Raw genomic sequence first — 17,963 nt, forward strand, 5'->3', positions numbered from 1 at the left:
GTGAGCAATAAATTACAGAACTGGTATGGTTTGCTTTTATTTGCTCCAGATATGCTTGGCAAGTTACATAACGTGATGCTTTCACAATTCAACATGTCATAAAAAGGAATAGGAAAAAGCAGATCTTATTTAATCCTACAATATACCCTTTTTTGGTGTGTATTGTATTTTTATTTTGTTATGAAAACGTTTTTTTTTTTTTTAATTTCCCATGTTTAAGTGTCAACATTTTCTAATTGAAAAGAACAGAACAGGGATTGCAAAGCAAGACATGGATAGCTCAGGCAATGGTGAAGGAAAGAAACGGATAAAAGGTGTTGACCAATAAAATAATAAAAGTCATTAAAAATATATGAATTAAATAATACATATAACAATGAAGTAAAAAAAACAACAACACATAAATGTCAAGTTTGATTAAATTAAAAAAGGTCTGAATCTAAGGAAAGATAGAAAGATAATGATCAATGAATAAGTGAAAATCTGACAAAAAAAGTTGATCAATAAATATTGCTGTGAATTAAGCCATAACCTCCTGATAACCATCAATAAATGAAGTACAGTACATTGCTTAAAATGGTCATATTTGTCATACATGCTTCATACAGCATCATAATAAAACGTTTGTTGTTAAATGTATATTCAATCAATAAAACACTTTTATGCACAGGGAAGCTGCAGCACAAATGCTTTAAATTAGTAATATATATACTGTATATACAAATGTGTGTGTGTGTGTGTGTGTGTGTGTGTGTGTGTGTGTGTGTGTGTGTGTGTGTGTGTGTGTGTGTGTGTGTGTGTGTGTGTGTGTGTGTGTGTGTGTGTGTGTGTGTCTGTGGAGAATAATAAAAAATGACCATCTATAAAAATTAAATTAAATATATTTTAAAATAGCATGTTGTTGCTGTAATGCTCCTGCATGTAGTAAAATCAGTTATTAGGTTATTATTGTCATGTTTCATCAGTTGATTGCTGATGAAGTATTTGCATCAGTCTCTGTCAGTCAATTTTTCTCCAAAATATGTTTTTCCAGATGTTGTTAAAGGCATTTTGGCATTGAACCCATAATTTATTATTAGAAAAAAATGGAAAAAATAATCGACATGAAAATGCAGTTTTTGTGAGTCACATATACATCATTTATTTTTTTGAAACATAATTTTTTGTCTTTCATTTATTCTTATTTATAATTTATTTATTTATTTATATTTACTTATTCACCCCCTCTGACCCTGAAAGGGACAAGCGGTAGAAAATAGATGGATGGCATTTAAATGTACATACATTGTAAATCTGACCAACTTTTCCTTTTGGCCACCAGGTGGCACCACCACGCCACCCTCAGCCTGCAATCCTCACTGCCCCGGTGCTGCCTGACCTGCGCCCTTTGAGCATGACAGGACAAACTGTGGGGGGCATCAAGGGTGGCAGCACAGAGCAGGGGCCGCACACCGGGTCTCTGTGTTGTGACGAGGCCGCCACCATCTTGACCCGAAACCTGCTGGGTTGTGGCGTTGCCCTCAAGCATAAAGACAACATTGAACTTAATAGCAGCTGTGAAGAACGCCATAATCGACACTTCACTCCCAGCCAGGAGAAAGTCGAGGGCTACCGGGAAAAGCGGCGGAAAAACAACGAAGCAGCCAAGCGTTCCCGGGAGAAACGGCGTGCCAATGACACGGTGTTAGAGATGCGCGTCCTGAGCCTGCTGGAGGAGAACGCCCGTCTGAGAGCCGAGCATCTTCCCTATCTGAATCGCTTCCAATGCCCTCTAGTCCTTCACTTTCCTCATCCACAAATCTTTGATCCTCGCTCAAATTAATGGGGAAATCGTCGCTCTCGCTGCTGCTGGCCATGATTGTAAACAATTTGCAGATGTGAGGAGCTCCACAACCTGTGACGTCACGCTACTTCCGGTACAGGCAAAGCTTTTTTTATCAGCGACCAAAAGTTGCAAACTTTATCGTCGATGTTCTCTACTAAATCCTTTCAGCAAAAATATGGCAATATCGCGAAATGATCAAGTATGACACATAGAATAGACCTGCTATTCCCATTTAAATAAGAACATCTCATTTCAGTAGGCCTTTAAGTCCCATCTTAAAACTCATTTGTATACTCTAGCCTTTAAATAGACCACCCTTTTAGACCAGTTTATCTGCCGTCTCTTTTCTGCTCTGCCCCCTCTCCTATGTGGAGTGGTTATGTAGTGACCACAGATGATGCGCTAGCTGTTCTAAGTCGGGACCCGGGGTGGACCACTCATCTGTGCATCAGTTGTGGGGTGGGGGGGGGGGGGTCTGCGGTCCCCTCCAAGGTTTTTCATTGTATCCCGATTGGTTGAGTTTTGTCTTGCCCTGATGTGGGATCTGAGCCGAGGATGTCGTCGTGGCTTGTGCAGCCCTTTGAGACACTCGTAATTTAAGGCTATATAAATAAACTTTGATTGATGATTGATTGATGTTATTACACATATGCCCCTTTACCTTGATTGGCTGTAACAACGAATTGTGTAATAATGTAATAAATGTCCACCATAATGTTGCATTTTGCAAAAATCTACTGCATTTTGTAATAAAATTTGACACATTTTGTAATAACTTGCTACCAATTGCAAACATTATCACAAAATGTGGATGCTACACTTTCTTTTTTTTAAAAATAAAATGTAACACTCCTCTCTGAGCTGCCACCTTACCGTGGTAGAGGAGTTTGCGTGTCCCAATGATCCTAGGAGCTATGTTGTCCGGGGGCTTTATGCCCCCTGGTAGGGTCTCCCAAGACAAACTGGTCCTAGGTGAGGGATCAGACAAAGAGCAGCTCGAAGACCTCAATGAGAAATAAAAACTATAGACCCAGATTTCCCTCGCCCGGACGCGGGTCACCGGGGCCCCCCTCTGGAGCCAGGCCCGGAGGTGGGGCACGATGGCTGTGTGTGTTCTAGGGTGTGTTCTATCTATCGTGGGATCACACTCCTCAGCCTTCCCGGTAAGGTCTATTCAGGTGTGCTGGAGAGGAGGCTACGCCGGATAGTCGAACCTCGGATTCAGGAGGAACAGTGTGGTTTTCGTCCTGGTCGTGGAACTGTGGACCAGCTCTATACTCTCGGCAGGGTCCTTGAGGGTGCATGGGAGTTTGCCCAACCAGTCTACATGTGTTTTGTGGACTTGGAGAAGGCATTTGACCGTGTCCCTCGGGAAGTCCTGTGGGGAGTGCTCAGAGAGTATGGGGTATCGGACTGTCTGATTGTGGCGGTCCGCTCCCTGTATGATCAGTGCCAGCAGTAAGTCGGACACGTTTCCAGTGAGGGTTGGACTCCGCCAAGGCTGCCCTTTGTCACCGATTCTGTTCATAACTTTTATGGACAGAATTTCTAGGCGCAGTCAAGGCGTTGAGGGGATCTGGTTTGGTGGCTACAGGATTAGGTCTCTGCTTTTTGCAGATGATGAGGTCCTGATGGCTTCATCTGGCCAGGATCTTCAGCTCTCGCTGGACCGGTTCGCAGCTGAGTGTGAAGCGACTGGGATGAGAATCAGCACCTCCAAGTCCGAATCCATGGTTCTCGCCCGGAAAAGGGTGGAGTGCCATCTCCGGGTTGCGGAGGAGACCCTGCCCCAAGTGGAGGAGTTCAAGTACCTCGGAGTCTTGTTCACGAGTGAGGGAAGAGTGGATCGTGAGATCGACAGGCGGATCGGTGCGGCGTCTTCAGTAATGCGGACGCTGTATCGATCCGTTGTGGTGAAGAAGGAGCTGAGCCGGAAGGCAAAGCTCTCAATTTACCGGTCGATCTACGTTCCCATCCTCACCTATGGTCATGAGCTTTGGGTTATGACCGAAAGGACAAGATCACGGGTACAAGCGGCCGAAATGAGTTTCCTCCGCCGGGTGGCGGGGCTCTCCCTTAGAGATAGGGTGAGAAGCTCAAAGTAAAGCCGCTGCTCCTCCACATCGAGAGGAGCCAGATGAGGTGGTTCGGGCATCTGGTCAGGATGCCACCGAACGCCTCCCTAGGGAGGGGTTTAGGGCACGTCCGACCGGTAGGAGGCCACGGGGAAGACCCAGGACACGTTGGGAAGACTATGTCTACCGGCTGGCCTGGGAACGCCTCGGGATCCCCCGGGAAGAGCTGGACGAAGTGGCTGGGGAGAGGGAAGTGTCTGGGCTTCCCTACATAAGCTGCTGCCCCCGCGACCCGACCTCGGATAAGCGGAAGAAGATGGATGGATGGATGGAATGTAACAATTTGGTGCATTATGTAACAAACTATTGAAATTGATTCCTTAAATATACAGCAACAGGAAACGTTTAATCTTCATTACAATTCATTTGTCGATGTTTCACTTGTCCAAAAAATTAAATGGAAATTTGTTGATTATGATGAAGAATATGATTACAAACTAGAAACAAAGGTTAAATTATTAAAATGCTACTGACATGAAAATTACCAGTGAAACGCAATTTGGAATATGTTATGCAAATACTATACTAAGAAGAAAAAAAACACTAACGCAAAAATAGTAATAATCATTTATCAAATCAATGACGAACTGCATGTTGTTTTTAAAATTTTTGATGAAAATGTAAATATTTTATGTCAAGTATTGTGGTGCTGTGATAGTTTTTCTAACTAAGGCATCAATTTGAATGTTATTTTACACAGTACAACAGATTGTTACATTCTATTAAAAAAAAGAGCAGCATCTGGATTTTGTCATAACTTTTGCAATATGGAAGAAAGTTAAATAAATAAAGTTAAATAAAATATGTCTAAGTGTATTACGAAATGCCTTAAAGAATTTTATTACAAAATGTGACATTATTAGTATGATCTGATCAGGGATTTATGCTGCCCATACCTAACAACAATGAGTGAGATCGGCTGATACCAGTACCGATACCGATCACATGTTGTAATAACTATAATTTTACAAATGTATTTATAGCAATTGCTTTCGACAATTTAACAATATCAGCACAACATTTTAACGTATTCCTTATCATCATTTATTACATCCAATTGTTTTGAACAATTGAACAATAACTAAACAGAATCGAAAACTACTATGTATTACTCATTGAAATACTTTTTGGCCTCAAAGTCCTCCTACGTCCAGGGAATGTCTCCTTGAATGTGAAAACATCAACAAAAATAAATTAGAAAAAATGATTTTGAGAAAATAAAAATATTGATCTAATCATTATCGATCATTTACTGATATTAACCTTGGTGTCGACCCCACCATTTTTTTGTCAACTGACTGACAATGCTGACACACCAACAGTTTTGTTATATTGTTCTCTCTCTCTCGACTTGTATTATTGTAATAGTTGATTTTCCTCTTAATAGTTGCTTACTTTCTTCTGAAACCCGCTTCCATCCACACTTCTTAAACTTTACTAAACACTTCTGTTGTTTGTAGCTAGCATACCAGAGAGCCTGATCCTGCTTGCTCTCTGTGTATTTTAATGTAAAGAATGTTAAGCTATGTCCTCCAGTGATAATGAAACTTGATGAAATCATATTATCAATATTCATAAATGCAGTTTACTTATCGTAATGGAGGTGATTATCAGGATCAACGTTTGTAATTGACATTGAAAGGCGTTGATCGGCAATGGCGATCACATACTTTTTCATTAAAATCATCCCATACTGATTGGTGGTTGATTAATCGGTACATTCCTAGTTATTACATTATAAGGGTGAAAATCTAGTACATTATTACATAAAGCACCATTATTGTGTGAATGCATTCACACATATGGTTGTCTACACCAAAATTAATCTGATTATTAAACTTCTTCAACTTCTTCTTCTTCTCCAGATTTCAGCGCAATCTACCTTCCACATTTTTCACCCGATTCAAACCCTTCCAACTTCAAACTGTTCAGCCTATTCGGGAATCACGGGCTTTCCCTTGACAAATTCAAAAAATTACCAGATTTCCCAGAATTCCAGGTTTTCAAACTTCCACCATTTTCACATTTTTCAACCGATTCAAACCATTCTATCTTCAACACATTCCACTATCCTGGAAATTTAAACTACCCTTTTTCCAAGTTCAAAGAAATTCCAGGATTTTCCAGAATTCCTGGTTTTCCAAAGCCCTATTTTTCACCCTTTTTTCTGGCGACTACTCCTTCCACATTTTTCAATGCACATCAACCGTTCCACCATCAAATCATTTCTCAAAATCAGGACAAAAAACAAAGTTGGTTTTTGAACTGGAAAAATTCCCGGTTTTCCCGAAATTCCAGGTATTCCGTAATACCATGTCTCAATTCAACATGTTACTACTTCAACATTTCTCGACCGATTTGAAAAATTTCAACACCAACCATTTCAACTCATTCAATTTTTTTTTTTTTTACCATTTTCAAAAAAAAATCCCGCTTTTCCCGAAATTCCCAAATTTTTAGGAAATTCCCATTGAAACCAATGGGACATTCTTCAAAGTTCCACAACTCCCACATTTTTCATCTGATTCCAACTGTTCCAACTTCAAAATATTCAGGCTGTTTGGGAATTATGTGCTCTACTAAAATCCAGGATTTCAGTTCAACTTCAGCATTGGAGCATTCACATGCAATTCCTTCAGGAATTGCCTCATCTAGTTACATAATGTGTTGTTACATGGCCTCTGGGCCTCATTTTGGAGATCTCTGCACTCTGGCTTCGCTGCAAAGGATATCCACAAAAACTGAAATCAAAGTCAAATTAAATATATCCTTACATTTTTCAAAATAAGATATTTTTTCTGTTAGAACAATTAGCCTGTCCTTGTAATACATCTGAGACTTTAAAAAGGCAAAACAGAAGCCGTCAGAAGAAGGAAATGGAGACGTCAAAACAAGTAAAATTGTGTTTGCCAAGTTGTTTTAAAAAGTACAGTACAGGCCAAACGTTTGGACACACCTTCTCATTTCATTTTCTTGATTTTCATGACTATTTACCTTGTAGATTGTCACTGAAGGCATCAAAACTATGACACCTGTGAAGTGAAAACCATTTCAGGTGACTACCTCTTGAAGTTCATCGAGAGAATGCCAAGAGTGTGCAAAAAAGCAATCAGAGCAAAGGGTGACTATTTTGAAGAAACTAGAATATAAAACATGTTTTCAGATATTTAACCTTTTTTGTTAAGTACATAACTCCACATGTGTTCATTCATAGTTTTGATGCCTTCAGTGACAATCTACAATGTAAATAGTCATGAAAATAAAGAAAACGCATTGAATGAGAAGGTGTGTTCAAACTTTTGGCCTGTACTATACATATTGCATGTCTAGAGCATATTACTTTAGATAACCAAATTGGTCTAACATATAAAGTGGTTTGTGAAATTTGAGGGATGTTGTCAGTGTTTGCAGATGAGTAGCCTCCAGTGTGTGCAGACATTATGAAGGTAATTGTGACACATACTGTATCCACTCTCCTCTGTGTGCTGCATCCATGCAGTACATTTGAATAAAAGGCTGGTGAGTTATCTAATGCTGTGACAAATTGTGACCTGCGGGTAAAGACAAGGGACCAACTGCCAGGAACAAAGTTATGCTTTGAACCCCTATACTTGATTTTCAACCGTCTTCACTCCTGAAACTGAAAAAAAATAATAAAAAAGTGGCGCCAGTGCATACACGCAGGGAGAGGTGCATAAAGACTGCATGAGTCATCTATCCCGTCATCCGCACAAGAGCTATTTTTAGCTTTGAAGCAGCTTTGGTGCAGACTGATTGACCATTGTGCAAGAAGGATGCAGGTTAGGAATATATGAACACCTGGAGAGAGCAGTGACATGCTCAGAGACATCAGAAAAGTCATTAAGACACTAGACTTGAGAAAAACATTTTCTTCTATAAATCAATCAATCACACCTCTTGGCTAGAAAACATCCAATGTAGGGATGCAGAAATGTCTGAACAAGGGTGAAAAAGCAAATGAGTGTAATATTTATTAATATAGATCATTATGAAAGCAATGGGATTGATAAAAAAAAACAGCAAGGGCCAAAAAGGCATGCTTGGAGGAGTTTGGTCTGGGAGAACCTGATCATCAAAAGGAATTAGTGCAGGAATGCTGGATGTATAGATTCTATACAGGACTACATTCTATTTGTGGTGTTGTGTGACGTCTCTGTACAATTTTGCATAATTGGTCATGATGCATGTGAAATAAAAATTAAAACCAAACGTTAAGAAATTAATATCAGCAAAAAATAATAATTATATATATATATATATATATATATATATATATATATATATATATATATATATATATATATATATATATATATATATATATATATAGGATTACATATGCTTGCATCTGTAATCTCTGGTATCAGCTCTGATACAAGCAGTCTTGCAGGGTGTTTACTTGTGCAAACCTGAACAGCCGGTTTTATTTTATTTATTTATTTATTTATTTATTTGAATTAGGACAATGCATATACATCAACATAGAGCAACAATGTAAATATGCCGGAGTTGGCACAATAGCTAATTTTCATCCGTTGTCCTAAGGCAGGTCATGGTACTAAAGAATACATGAATCACAAGACATTACAAGCATACCATAAGCACAGACCATGGACAAAAAAATAAAACAAACAAACAAAAAAACAAGTGAATAATCTAATTGTGCGTGCATGTCTGATTAGTTTTCAACCACTGTTTCAGTGCAGTTTTAAATGTTAAATGAATGTCACAGTTTCTGACATGGGCTGGCATACATGACTGTATGCCTCTGATAGACCCCACCATTTGGCCAAATTTAGACAAGCGTTGCAGTCCCCTCTGGTCACTGCTCTGGTGTTTACTTGACTGCTATTTTAACATCTAAATGTCCTCCAATAAGCACACAAGGTTGGTATTTTCTTGTATTTTAGTTTTTTTTGTGAACATAAACATAGACTATATGCTACTTGGAAAATAATTCAATTGTTTGTTTTTTTTCACTTTAAAAAAGTGACACCCATTTGACAATTGTTTGACTAGTACTGGTACTCTGAATTTGTGAAACTTGAAGGTAGCAGCGACACCGCATCTAAACACACAATAGCACACAAGCTAGGCATAATAAGTGTAATAAATGTCCTTACAATATTGCAGTCTAAAACAGGACAAGATAAACAAGTTTTAAACAATTACAGTTGCATATTACTTACACATACAAAAGTCTCCATAAGAAGCATAGTAGGAAGTATCCAGTAACAAACATGTCTGCATCATAAAACTTATTGCATCAACAGCTTAGTTTAATGAATTATTGTGTTCCAAAAGGTGCCGCCAAAAAAGGAATTACCACTCTACTTAAACTTGAAGACAACATAAGTCCATTCCAGGTGGTTAATAATAAATATGTTAGTGTTTTTCATACCTTGCATTATTCACTGTTTAAGTAATTTAAGCCTTTTCTGACATTCCACAATACACAATGATAAAAGTTTGTATAACTCATACTGATATCGTATCAATATCGGTATCGGCCAATACTCAAGGCTCCAATATCGGTATTGTATTGGAAGTGATAAAGTTATATCGGGACAGCCCCGGAAATTTGTAGGCTGCAAACAGAAGGACTTATTGCTCATTGAGAAGAAATACTAGATAGAAATCAGAAAAAGTTGATTTTGCAATGCATTTTTTTTACTGTTTTACACCCAGAATGTACATGAAAATAAAGAATGTGGGTTTCACAATATTAACTATGAACAATAAAACACTGAATATTGACAACATATGAACGTCACCCTCTCTAGATTGACATATTTTAAAATCCAATGAAACGCAACAAAAATGGAACAGACACAGCGAAATATGAACACGAAGGGTAAAAAAAAACCCCATCTACAATCTGATACATCACTGAGCTTAAGAACTTTGGTGTAAAAATCTCTTTCCGCGTCTGTCCCTGACACCTGCATTTCAGGCTGGCCGCTCTGGAAACACTCTGTGGAAACACTCCCCACCCACACTGCTCGGTGCCTTGTCTGAGCTGCTGTGATTTAGATTACCTTAGTAACTAATTAGATTACCATAGTAACTAGTATTAAATGCAAAAGCGGAGATTCCAACCATTGAAATACTTTGTATCGTTCAAGACTTACGGTCATTTGAAAACATAACTGCACATCATAATGGCAGCTACAGTTTCCATCTTAAAGATCTAAAAAAATTATTTGGCAATGTCCGGCGGGCCAGATTGAAAAGCTTAACGGGCCCCATGCGGCCCCCGGGCCTTAATTTGCCCAGGTCTGCCCTTTTCTCTGCTTGACCTGGGTGTGTATGAAGTGTATTGAGAAGCAGATTTACGATGCCACGACAACCTACAATCACACACACACTCCCATCTTAACGCCTTTATGAGCAATTGCGTAACAGGTCCAATGTTTTCAGATAAATGAAATATGGGAAACACTGCAAACATCTTGTAGAAATTATCCCCAAGAGGAATGGAAACTGCTGCAAAGAAGCTCCACCTCCATAGTTTCTCCTTTTTTCATGTCCTAATGATATTGTCTATATTGTATACAGTATATCATAATATTATTCATATTGGCCATACAATATAAACACTTTCTTGATAATATAGGATGCCGCAACAGACAATTGGACCTATGACTCTTTCATCCATTCATCCTCCATTTTGTAATCAATCTTCATTGCTTCATTGGGTGTAGTGGAACGACCCCCCACCATAATCCATATTAGAAAGGTTTGGTTGCTAGGCAGGCACCACATCATAGTAACCATGGGAATGTGGAGTGAGTGTTGGGGGTTGGCTGTCTCAACAACATACTAGTGGTGGGGGGAGGAGTGAGACAAGTTCAAGGCCACTGTTCCTCACATAGTGTGTGTGTGTGTGTGTGTGTGCATGTGTGTTTGTGTGTGCGTGTGTGTGCACATGGAGAGAGAGAGAGAGGGGTGTAGAGCAAGGAGACAAAACAAAGGGAAAGGAATAGAGAGAGAATGTGGTATGAAGCAGCTCTGATGTAACTGGTACTGGCGAGGACAGTGGTGTTGTATAATAGAATAATAAAATAAATAACACTCTATCCAAAGACAAATGTTTAATTCTGGGTAATTTTAGATTTTCTTGGGAACTTTTCTCATTCTATAGATGTGATAAGATATGCATTTAAAAAGCAAGTATGTCTCTGCAGGAGGGTCCTTAATACTACACTAGAGATAAAGATCAATACGTATGCACACACTATTTACTGTAAACACAGCAGGCACAATCTTTGTATACAAGGTATAGCGAGGTGTTCAAGACAATATTGTCACGGACGTCTGTACTACAGCTGAAAATATGTAATAATGTTTTTACGATGAGGACTGGCAGCTCGTTTTAAGTCTTTAATGAAATATTGCACAGTGCACGTTAGTATTAATGACCCAATAAGTCAAGCAAAAATGAGCATCTGGCTACACATTGACTTATAGTGACAATCTTACTTTGAAAAGGGATTATTTGCAATTTAGATCCTTTTATGAGCGATGGTAGTACTATCATTCTACAACTGTGCATGTGTGAGCCAGCATGTCGCCTCGTCCAAACGTGTCAAAAGAGGGGAAGTGTGCCGTACCTTGACATGTATGTATCAGTATGATACCATCGTGATGATAAATGACAAACAAAAAATATTTGTTGTGTGCCTAAAGTATTTGACCTGTGGCTTCTACTGGATACAATATAATCACGATCATAAAATGAATATTGGTACTCGTATTTGTATCGATACCCAAGGTAGTGTCAGTATCGGAACGTTTAACAGTTCTCTTCCATGTTTATTTTCACAAATACACCCCTCATCAAAATTTTAAGACCTGTTGAAAAATTGCAACAAACTATATTTTGCAATGTTGGGTCTTAAGAAGCTGCGATGAGGTGGCGACTTGTCCAGGGTGTACCCCGCCTTCCGCCCGATTGTAGCTGAGATAGGCTCCAGCGCCCCCCGCGACCCCGAAGGGAATAAGCGGTAGAAAATGGATGGGATGGATGGATGGGTCTTAAGAAGGTTCTCAGTAAAGCTTCAAAATTAAAAAGAAGAAATGGGAATGAGACAAAAAGACTTTTGAGTGTGCTATTTGTTGCAACCAACCATTAAAATTATTTGAATGAGAACCAATAATAGTTTTTTATTTTCTTCACTTATTTTGCCCTATTGACTTTTTGGGATGAAAGGAAATGTTGGTATTTTGTTGATCTTATATATTTTTTATTTATATTAATTCTGTCAAATGATATTGTTTTTATAGTCAAATTAACACTTTTTAATTTGAATTAATAATGATTAATCACAGGTCATTACTCACCTGCATGAATTAAATTAACTTAAAAAATACCCCAATATTTGGACAATAATTTAATTTTACTTGACTGCATGTCCTTTAATTGCTCAAAACTTAGAGTTTTGTCTAAAGTCCAGTTAGGGTAAGAGCAGCCATACATTTTCTACTACCTGTCCCTTTTGGGGTTGCGGGAGGGCTGGAGCCTATCCAGGCTGCACTTGGGCGGAAAGCAGGGTACTCCCTGGACAAGTCACCACCTCATCGCAGGGCCAACACTGATAGACAACATTCACACTCACATTCACACACTAGGGCCAATTTAGTGTTGCCAATCAACCTATCCTCAGGTGCATGTCTTTGGAGGTGGGAGGAAGCCGGAGTACCCGGAGGGAACCCATGCAGTCACTGGGAGAAAATGCAAACTCCACACATAAAGACCCTGAGCCCGGGGATAGAACCCAGGATCTTCTTATTGTGGGGCACGAGCATTGACCCCTTTTTTCCATCGTGCTGCTCCAGGTGAAACTCAAAAAAATTTAATATCATACAAAAGTCCATTAATGTCGGCAGGTCAACTTTAAATGTGAAACTAATATGTGATATAAACGTGTTACAGGCTAAATGAGATATGTCAAGCCTTTGATTGTTGTAATTTTGAGGATCATGGCATACAGTTTTTGAAAAAACAAAAGTTTTCGGAAATGATCAATTCTAGGTTTTTTATTAGATGTATGTCCTAATCATCAACATGATATCCCAAAAAGGCTTGAAATATCTTGAGTTGCACATTTGAGCGTATGTCATATATTAGTTTCACCTAAATCTGCGGTAATTGCTGGAATAATCTAACCTTTGCACGATGTACATTTTTTTTAGTTTCACCTCTATACATGATTAATGCAATATTTTTTTCTGATTAATCACATGAGTTAACTTAGGGGTGTCAAACTCGTTTTCACTGAGGGCCACATCGCAGTTATGGCTTCCCTCGGAGGTCCGCCTGTAACCGTGAATAATGTATAAATATAAAAGTATAGGGAGTCACCTCATGATATTATTATACATTACTATGCATTTGATTATAATGGTTTTTTTTACATACACTGCAAAAAAAATCTTTAGATTTTGGAGTAAAAAACCGGCAGCCAAGTCGCCACAATCTTACCGTAAGATTTACGGAGGTTTTTACAGCGTATTACTGTAAATGAAAAAACTGTACTATAGATTTTTACTGTACAATATATTGCTTTAAAATCACAAGTCAAGCAGATATATATTTTAAGTCTGAAATGTATGATGATAGTCTTATATTTGTTGCATGATTAGATCATTTTAAACTTTAAAAGATATGCAATTGCATGCAATACATGTTTTTTACTGTCAAAATGGAAAGAACAAATATTTAAAAAATAAAGTACTTTATTGACGCATATTACTTCAGGTCCCGATCTGGCCTGCCGCAGGGCTTTGAGTTTGACGCCTCTGAGTTAACTAGTTACAGTACATTCAGAAAGTATTCACAGTGCTGCACTTTTTCCACATTTTATGTTACAGCCTTATTCCAAAATTGAATAAATTCATTTTTGTCCTCAAAATTCTACTGACAGTACCCAATAATGATAATGTGAAACGTAGTATTATTATTGTGTAAATGTATTAAAAGTACATAAGCATTCACATCATTTGCTCAATACTTTGTGAAATTACAGCCTGAAGTGATTTTTAATTGGATGCCACAATTTTGACACACCTATATTTGGGCAGTTTTGCCCATTCCTCTTTGCAGCACCTCTTAAGCTCATTAGGTTGGATAAGAAGGGTTCATTTTCATCAAATACGTACACGTGATTTTTTATTTTTTTATTGATACATTTGCAATTTAAAAAAATGATAATTGTCCACATCGTCAGTATGGGTATTGTCAGTAGAATTTTGAGGGCAAAAATTAATTTATTCCATTTTGGAATAAGGCTGACTTGTTGCATAACAAAATAAGATTTTTTTCTTGCCTTAAATCTTTGTGTGAAGTTTTATTGTGAGTATAATCCTGATCAACAAATTAAAGGCAAAAGCATAACATTATTCAATGAGCTATTGTTATTTCTTATATATTTGTAAATAGATTATGGACTGAGTGATGTGGATACATTTTGTTTGACTCTTAAGTATACTGCCCAAGGACTTTTCATGCCTAAATGATAATTCCCTATCAAGATGTTCAAGATATTTCTGTAAAAGCATTATTTAGAATGTGAATATACAGTAGTACAGGTCATTATAATAGCCATTGTGCTAAGGAGAAGATATGTTTAGACCCTTTATTTGTTAAATCACAAATATTGAAATTCAATGGTTTGGTGCATTTGCAAACAGCTAAAATGATGTACCGGTATAAAGCAAACTAAAACCTGCTACCCAAGAATGTACAACAATTATTCGACAAAAGAGGAGAAATATAACCTTAGAGGAAAAAACATTTGTATGCTCGTACAACACTTAAAACCTTTAGCATATCAGTATGTGGAATTAAATTATGGAATGGCTTAACCAAAGAAATCAAACAAAGCACCAATATGATTCTGTTTAAAGGCCTACTGAAATGATTTTTTTTTATTTAAACGGGGATAGCAGATCCATTCTATGTGTCATACTTGATCATTTCGCGATATTGACATATTTTTGCTGAAAGGATTTAGTATAGAACAACGACGATAAAGTTCGCAACTTTTGGTCTCTGTTAAAGAAAAGCCTTGTCCCTACCGGAAGTAGCGTGACGTCACCGGAGGAAGGGCTGCTCCCATTTTCCTATTGTTTTCAATGCAGCGAGAGAGATTCGGACCGAGAAAGCGACGATTACCCCATTCATTTGAGCGAGGATGAAAGATTCGTGGATGAGGAACGTGAAAGTGAAGGACTAGCGTGCAGTGCAGGACGAATCTTTTTTCGCTCTGACCGTAACTTAGGTACAAGGGTTCATTGGATTCCACACTCTCTCCTCTTTCTATTGTGGATCACGGATTTGTATTTTAAACCACCTCGGATACTATATCCTCTTGAAAATGAGAGTCGAGAACGCGGAATGGACATTCACAGTGAGTTTTATCTCCACGACAATACATCGGTGAAGCACTTTAGCTACTGAGCTAACGTGATAGCATTGGGCTTTACTGCATATAGAAACAAAACAAATAAGCCCCTGACTGGAAGGATAGACAGAAGATCAACAATACTACCAAACTCTGGACATGTAACTACACAGTTAATGCTTTCCAGCTTCGCGAAGCTTAGCAATGCTGTTGCTAACGACACCATTGAAGCTAACTTAGCTACGGAACCTCGACAGAGCTATGCTAAAAACATTAGCTCTGCACCTACGCCAGCTCTCATCTGCTCATCACGACCCGTGCTCACCTGCGTTCCAGCGATCGACGGTACGACGAAGGACTTCACCCGATCACCGATGCGGTCGGCGGCCCGGAGACGGAGGAAGTCAAGGTGAGGTCGGCGGCTAGCGCGTCTGCTATCCATCTCAAAGTCCTCCTGGTTGTGTTGCTGTAGTCCGCCGCTTATACACCGATCCCACCTACAACTTTCTTCTTTGCAGTCTCCATTGTTCATTAAACAAATTGCAAAAGATTCACCAACACAGATGTCCAGAATACTGTGGAATTTTGAGATGAAAACGGAGCTTTTTGTATTGGATTCAATGGGCTCCGAATACTTCCGCTTCAACCGTTGACGTCACGTGCAAACGTTGTACTCATTGTACTCCCATTGGGTTGAGTTTTTTCTTGTCCTGATGTGGGATCTGAGCCGAGGATGTCGTTGTGGCTTGTGCAGCCCTTTGAGACACTCGTGATTTAGGGCTATATAAATAATACTTGATTCATTGATTGATTGATTGATGGTTAGTTATGGTTTGAATTCATATCCAACAATTGCGAGAACGTATTTTTACTAGAGATGTCCGATAATATCGGCCTGCCGATATTATCGGCCTGCCGATATTATCGGCCGATAAATGCTTTAAAATGTAATATCGGAAATTATCTGCATCGGTTTTTCCATTATCGGTATCAGTTTTTTTTTTATATATATTTTTATTTTTTTTATTTAATCAACATAAAAAACACAAGATACACTTACAATTAGTGCACCAACCCAAAAAACCTCCCTCCCCCATTTACACTCATTCACACAAAAGGGTTGTTTCTTTCTTATTTAAAAAATTGAGCGCGCTCCACCCTAACAAGGCCACCGGCCTTGATTATATTCCCTCCAGATTCCTCAGGGACTCTGCCTCCATCATTGCCCCGATCATCACGCACATAATAAACCTATCAATTACACAAGGCCAAGTACCAAAAGATTTTAAGATAGCAAGAGTAACTCCCCTCTTTAAAAAAGGAAGCAAATTGGAACCTGGCAACTACCGACCTGTTTCTATTCTCAGTTCCGTTTCGAAAGTAATGGAGAAAATAGTTTATGAACAGGTCGATAGTTACCTTGCCACTAATAAACTCATGTACAAATTCCAATCCGGCTTCAGAACTAACCACTCCACTTACACATGCCTTTTCTATCTGACCGACCACATCAAACATGAGGTGGACGCGGGCAAATACTGCGGCATGGTCATGCTGGACCTTCAGAAGGCCTTTGACACCGTTAACCACGCTATACTGTTGGATAAACTCAGAGCAATCGGATTTAACAAAACCTCATGGAGCTGGATGCAATCTTACTTAGAGGGGAGGGAGCAGGTGGTAGAGGTGAACGGCACCGTGTCGTCGCCCCCCCCCCCCCCCCCCCCCCTCGGTGAGCTGTGGAGTCCCCCAAGGCAGTATATTGGGACCTTTACTGTTCCTAATATACATAAACGACATGTCATCGGCATGCGACTGTGAATTGTTTTTGTTGGCGGATGACTCTGCCTTGCTGGTATCCGGCAAGGACAAGTCACAGGTGGAGAAAATCCTCAGTGCTGAGCTCTGTAGAACTTGCACCTGGCTCACTGACAACAAGCTGTCCATACACTTGGGTAAAACTGAATCCATCCTGTTTGGGTCCCACATCAACCTTAAAAAAGTCAATGACTTCACCATAAAAGTAGGTGACATTGTTATCACCAGGAAAGATGAGGTCACCTACCTAGGTTCCATTCTAGAGGCTAACCTTTCCTGTGATAAAATGGCAACCAAGGTAATCAAAAAGGTTAACCAACGAGCGAGATTTCTCTACAGAATTTCCTCTCTGGTCAACAAAAGCACCTTGAGGATTCTGGCGGGAACTCTCGTTCAACCCTTTTTCGATTACGCATGCACCTCCTGGTACCCCAGCACCTCCAAAACCCTCAAATCTAACCTCCAAACATCTCAGAACAAGCTAGTCAGGTTACTTCTAGACCTCCACCCCAGATCCCACCTCACTCCTACCCATTTCTCTAAAGTGAGCTGGCTCAAGGTGGAGGACAGAGTTAAACAACTTGCACTGAGCCTAGTCTATAAAATCTGCTACACCTCCCTGATACCGAAGTACATGTCAAACTACTTCCTAAACGTAAATGACCGCCATAACCACAACACCAGGGGGAGCTCCACTAACCACGTTAAACCCAGATTCCGAACTAACAAAGGTCTTAACTCATTCTCTTTCTATGCCAC

The 17,963-nt window shown here is 39.2% G+C and overlaps 3 protein-coding genes across 6 annotated transcripts in view; 2 read left to right on the forward strand and 1 right to left on the reverse strand.

Moving 5' to 3' along the window:
* Positions 1–2,247, forward strand: part of LOC133639504 (nuclear factor interleukin-3-regulated protein-like) — a 6,511-nt gene extending 4,264 nt beyond the window's left edge. For both annotated transcript variants that reach the window (XM_062032852.1, XM_062032853.1), the window contains one exon: positions 1,322–2,247. In XM_062032852.1, coding sequence (XP_061888836.1) covers positions 1,322–1,822 — 501 coding nt within the window. In that variant the 3' untranslated portion in view covers positions 1,823–2,247. The remainder of the gene's footprint in view (positions 1–1,321) is intronic.
* The window catches only part of lg22h22orf23 (linkage group 22 C22orf23 homolog), an 86,574-nt gene that overhangs the window by 44,747 nt on the left and 23,864 nt on the right, over positions 1–17,963 (reverse strand). The window lies entirely within an intron of this gene.
* klf1 (Kruppel like factor 1 (erythroid)) overlaps positions 1–17,963 on the forward strand; it is a 251,904-nt gene that overhangs the window by 21,470 nt on the left and 212,471 nt on the right. The window lies entirely within an intron of this gene.

The sequence above is a fragment of the Entelurus aequoreus genome, linkage group LG22 (assembly GCF_033978785.1).
Source record: "Entelurus aequoreus isolate RoL-2023_Sb linkage group LG22, RoL_Eaeq_v1.1, whole genome shotgun sequence".
NCBI lineage: Eukaryota > Metazoa > Chordata > Actinopteri > Syngnathiformes > Syngnathidae > Entelurus > Entelurus aequoreus.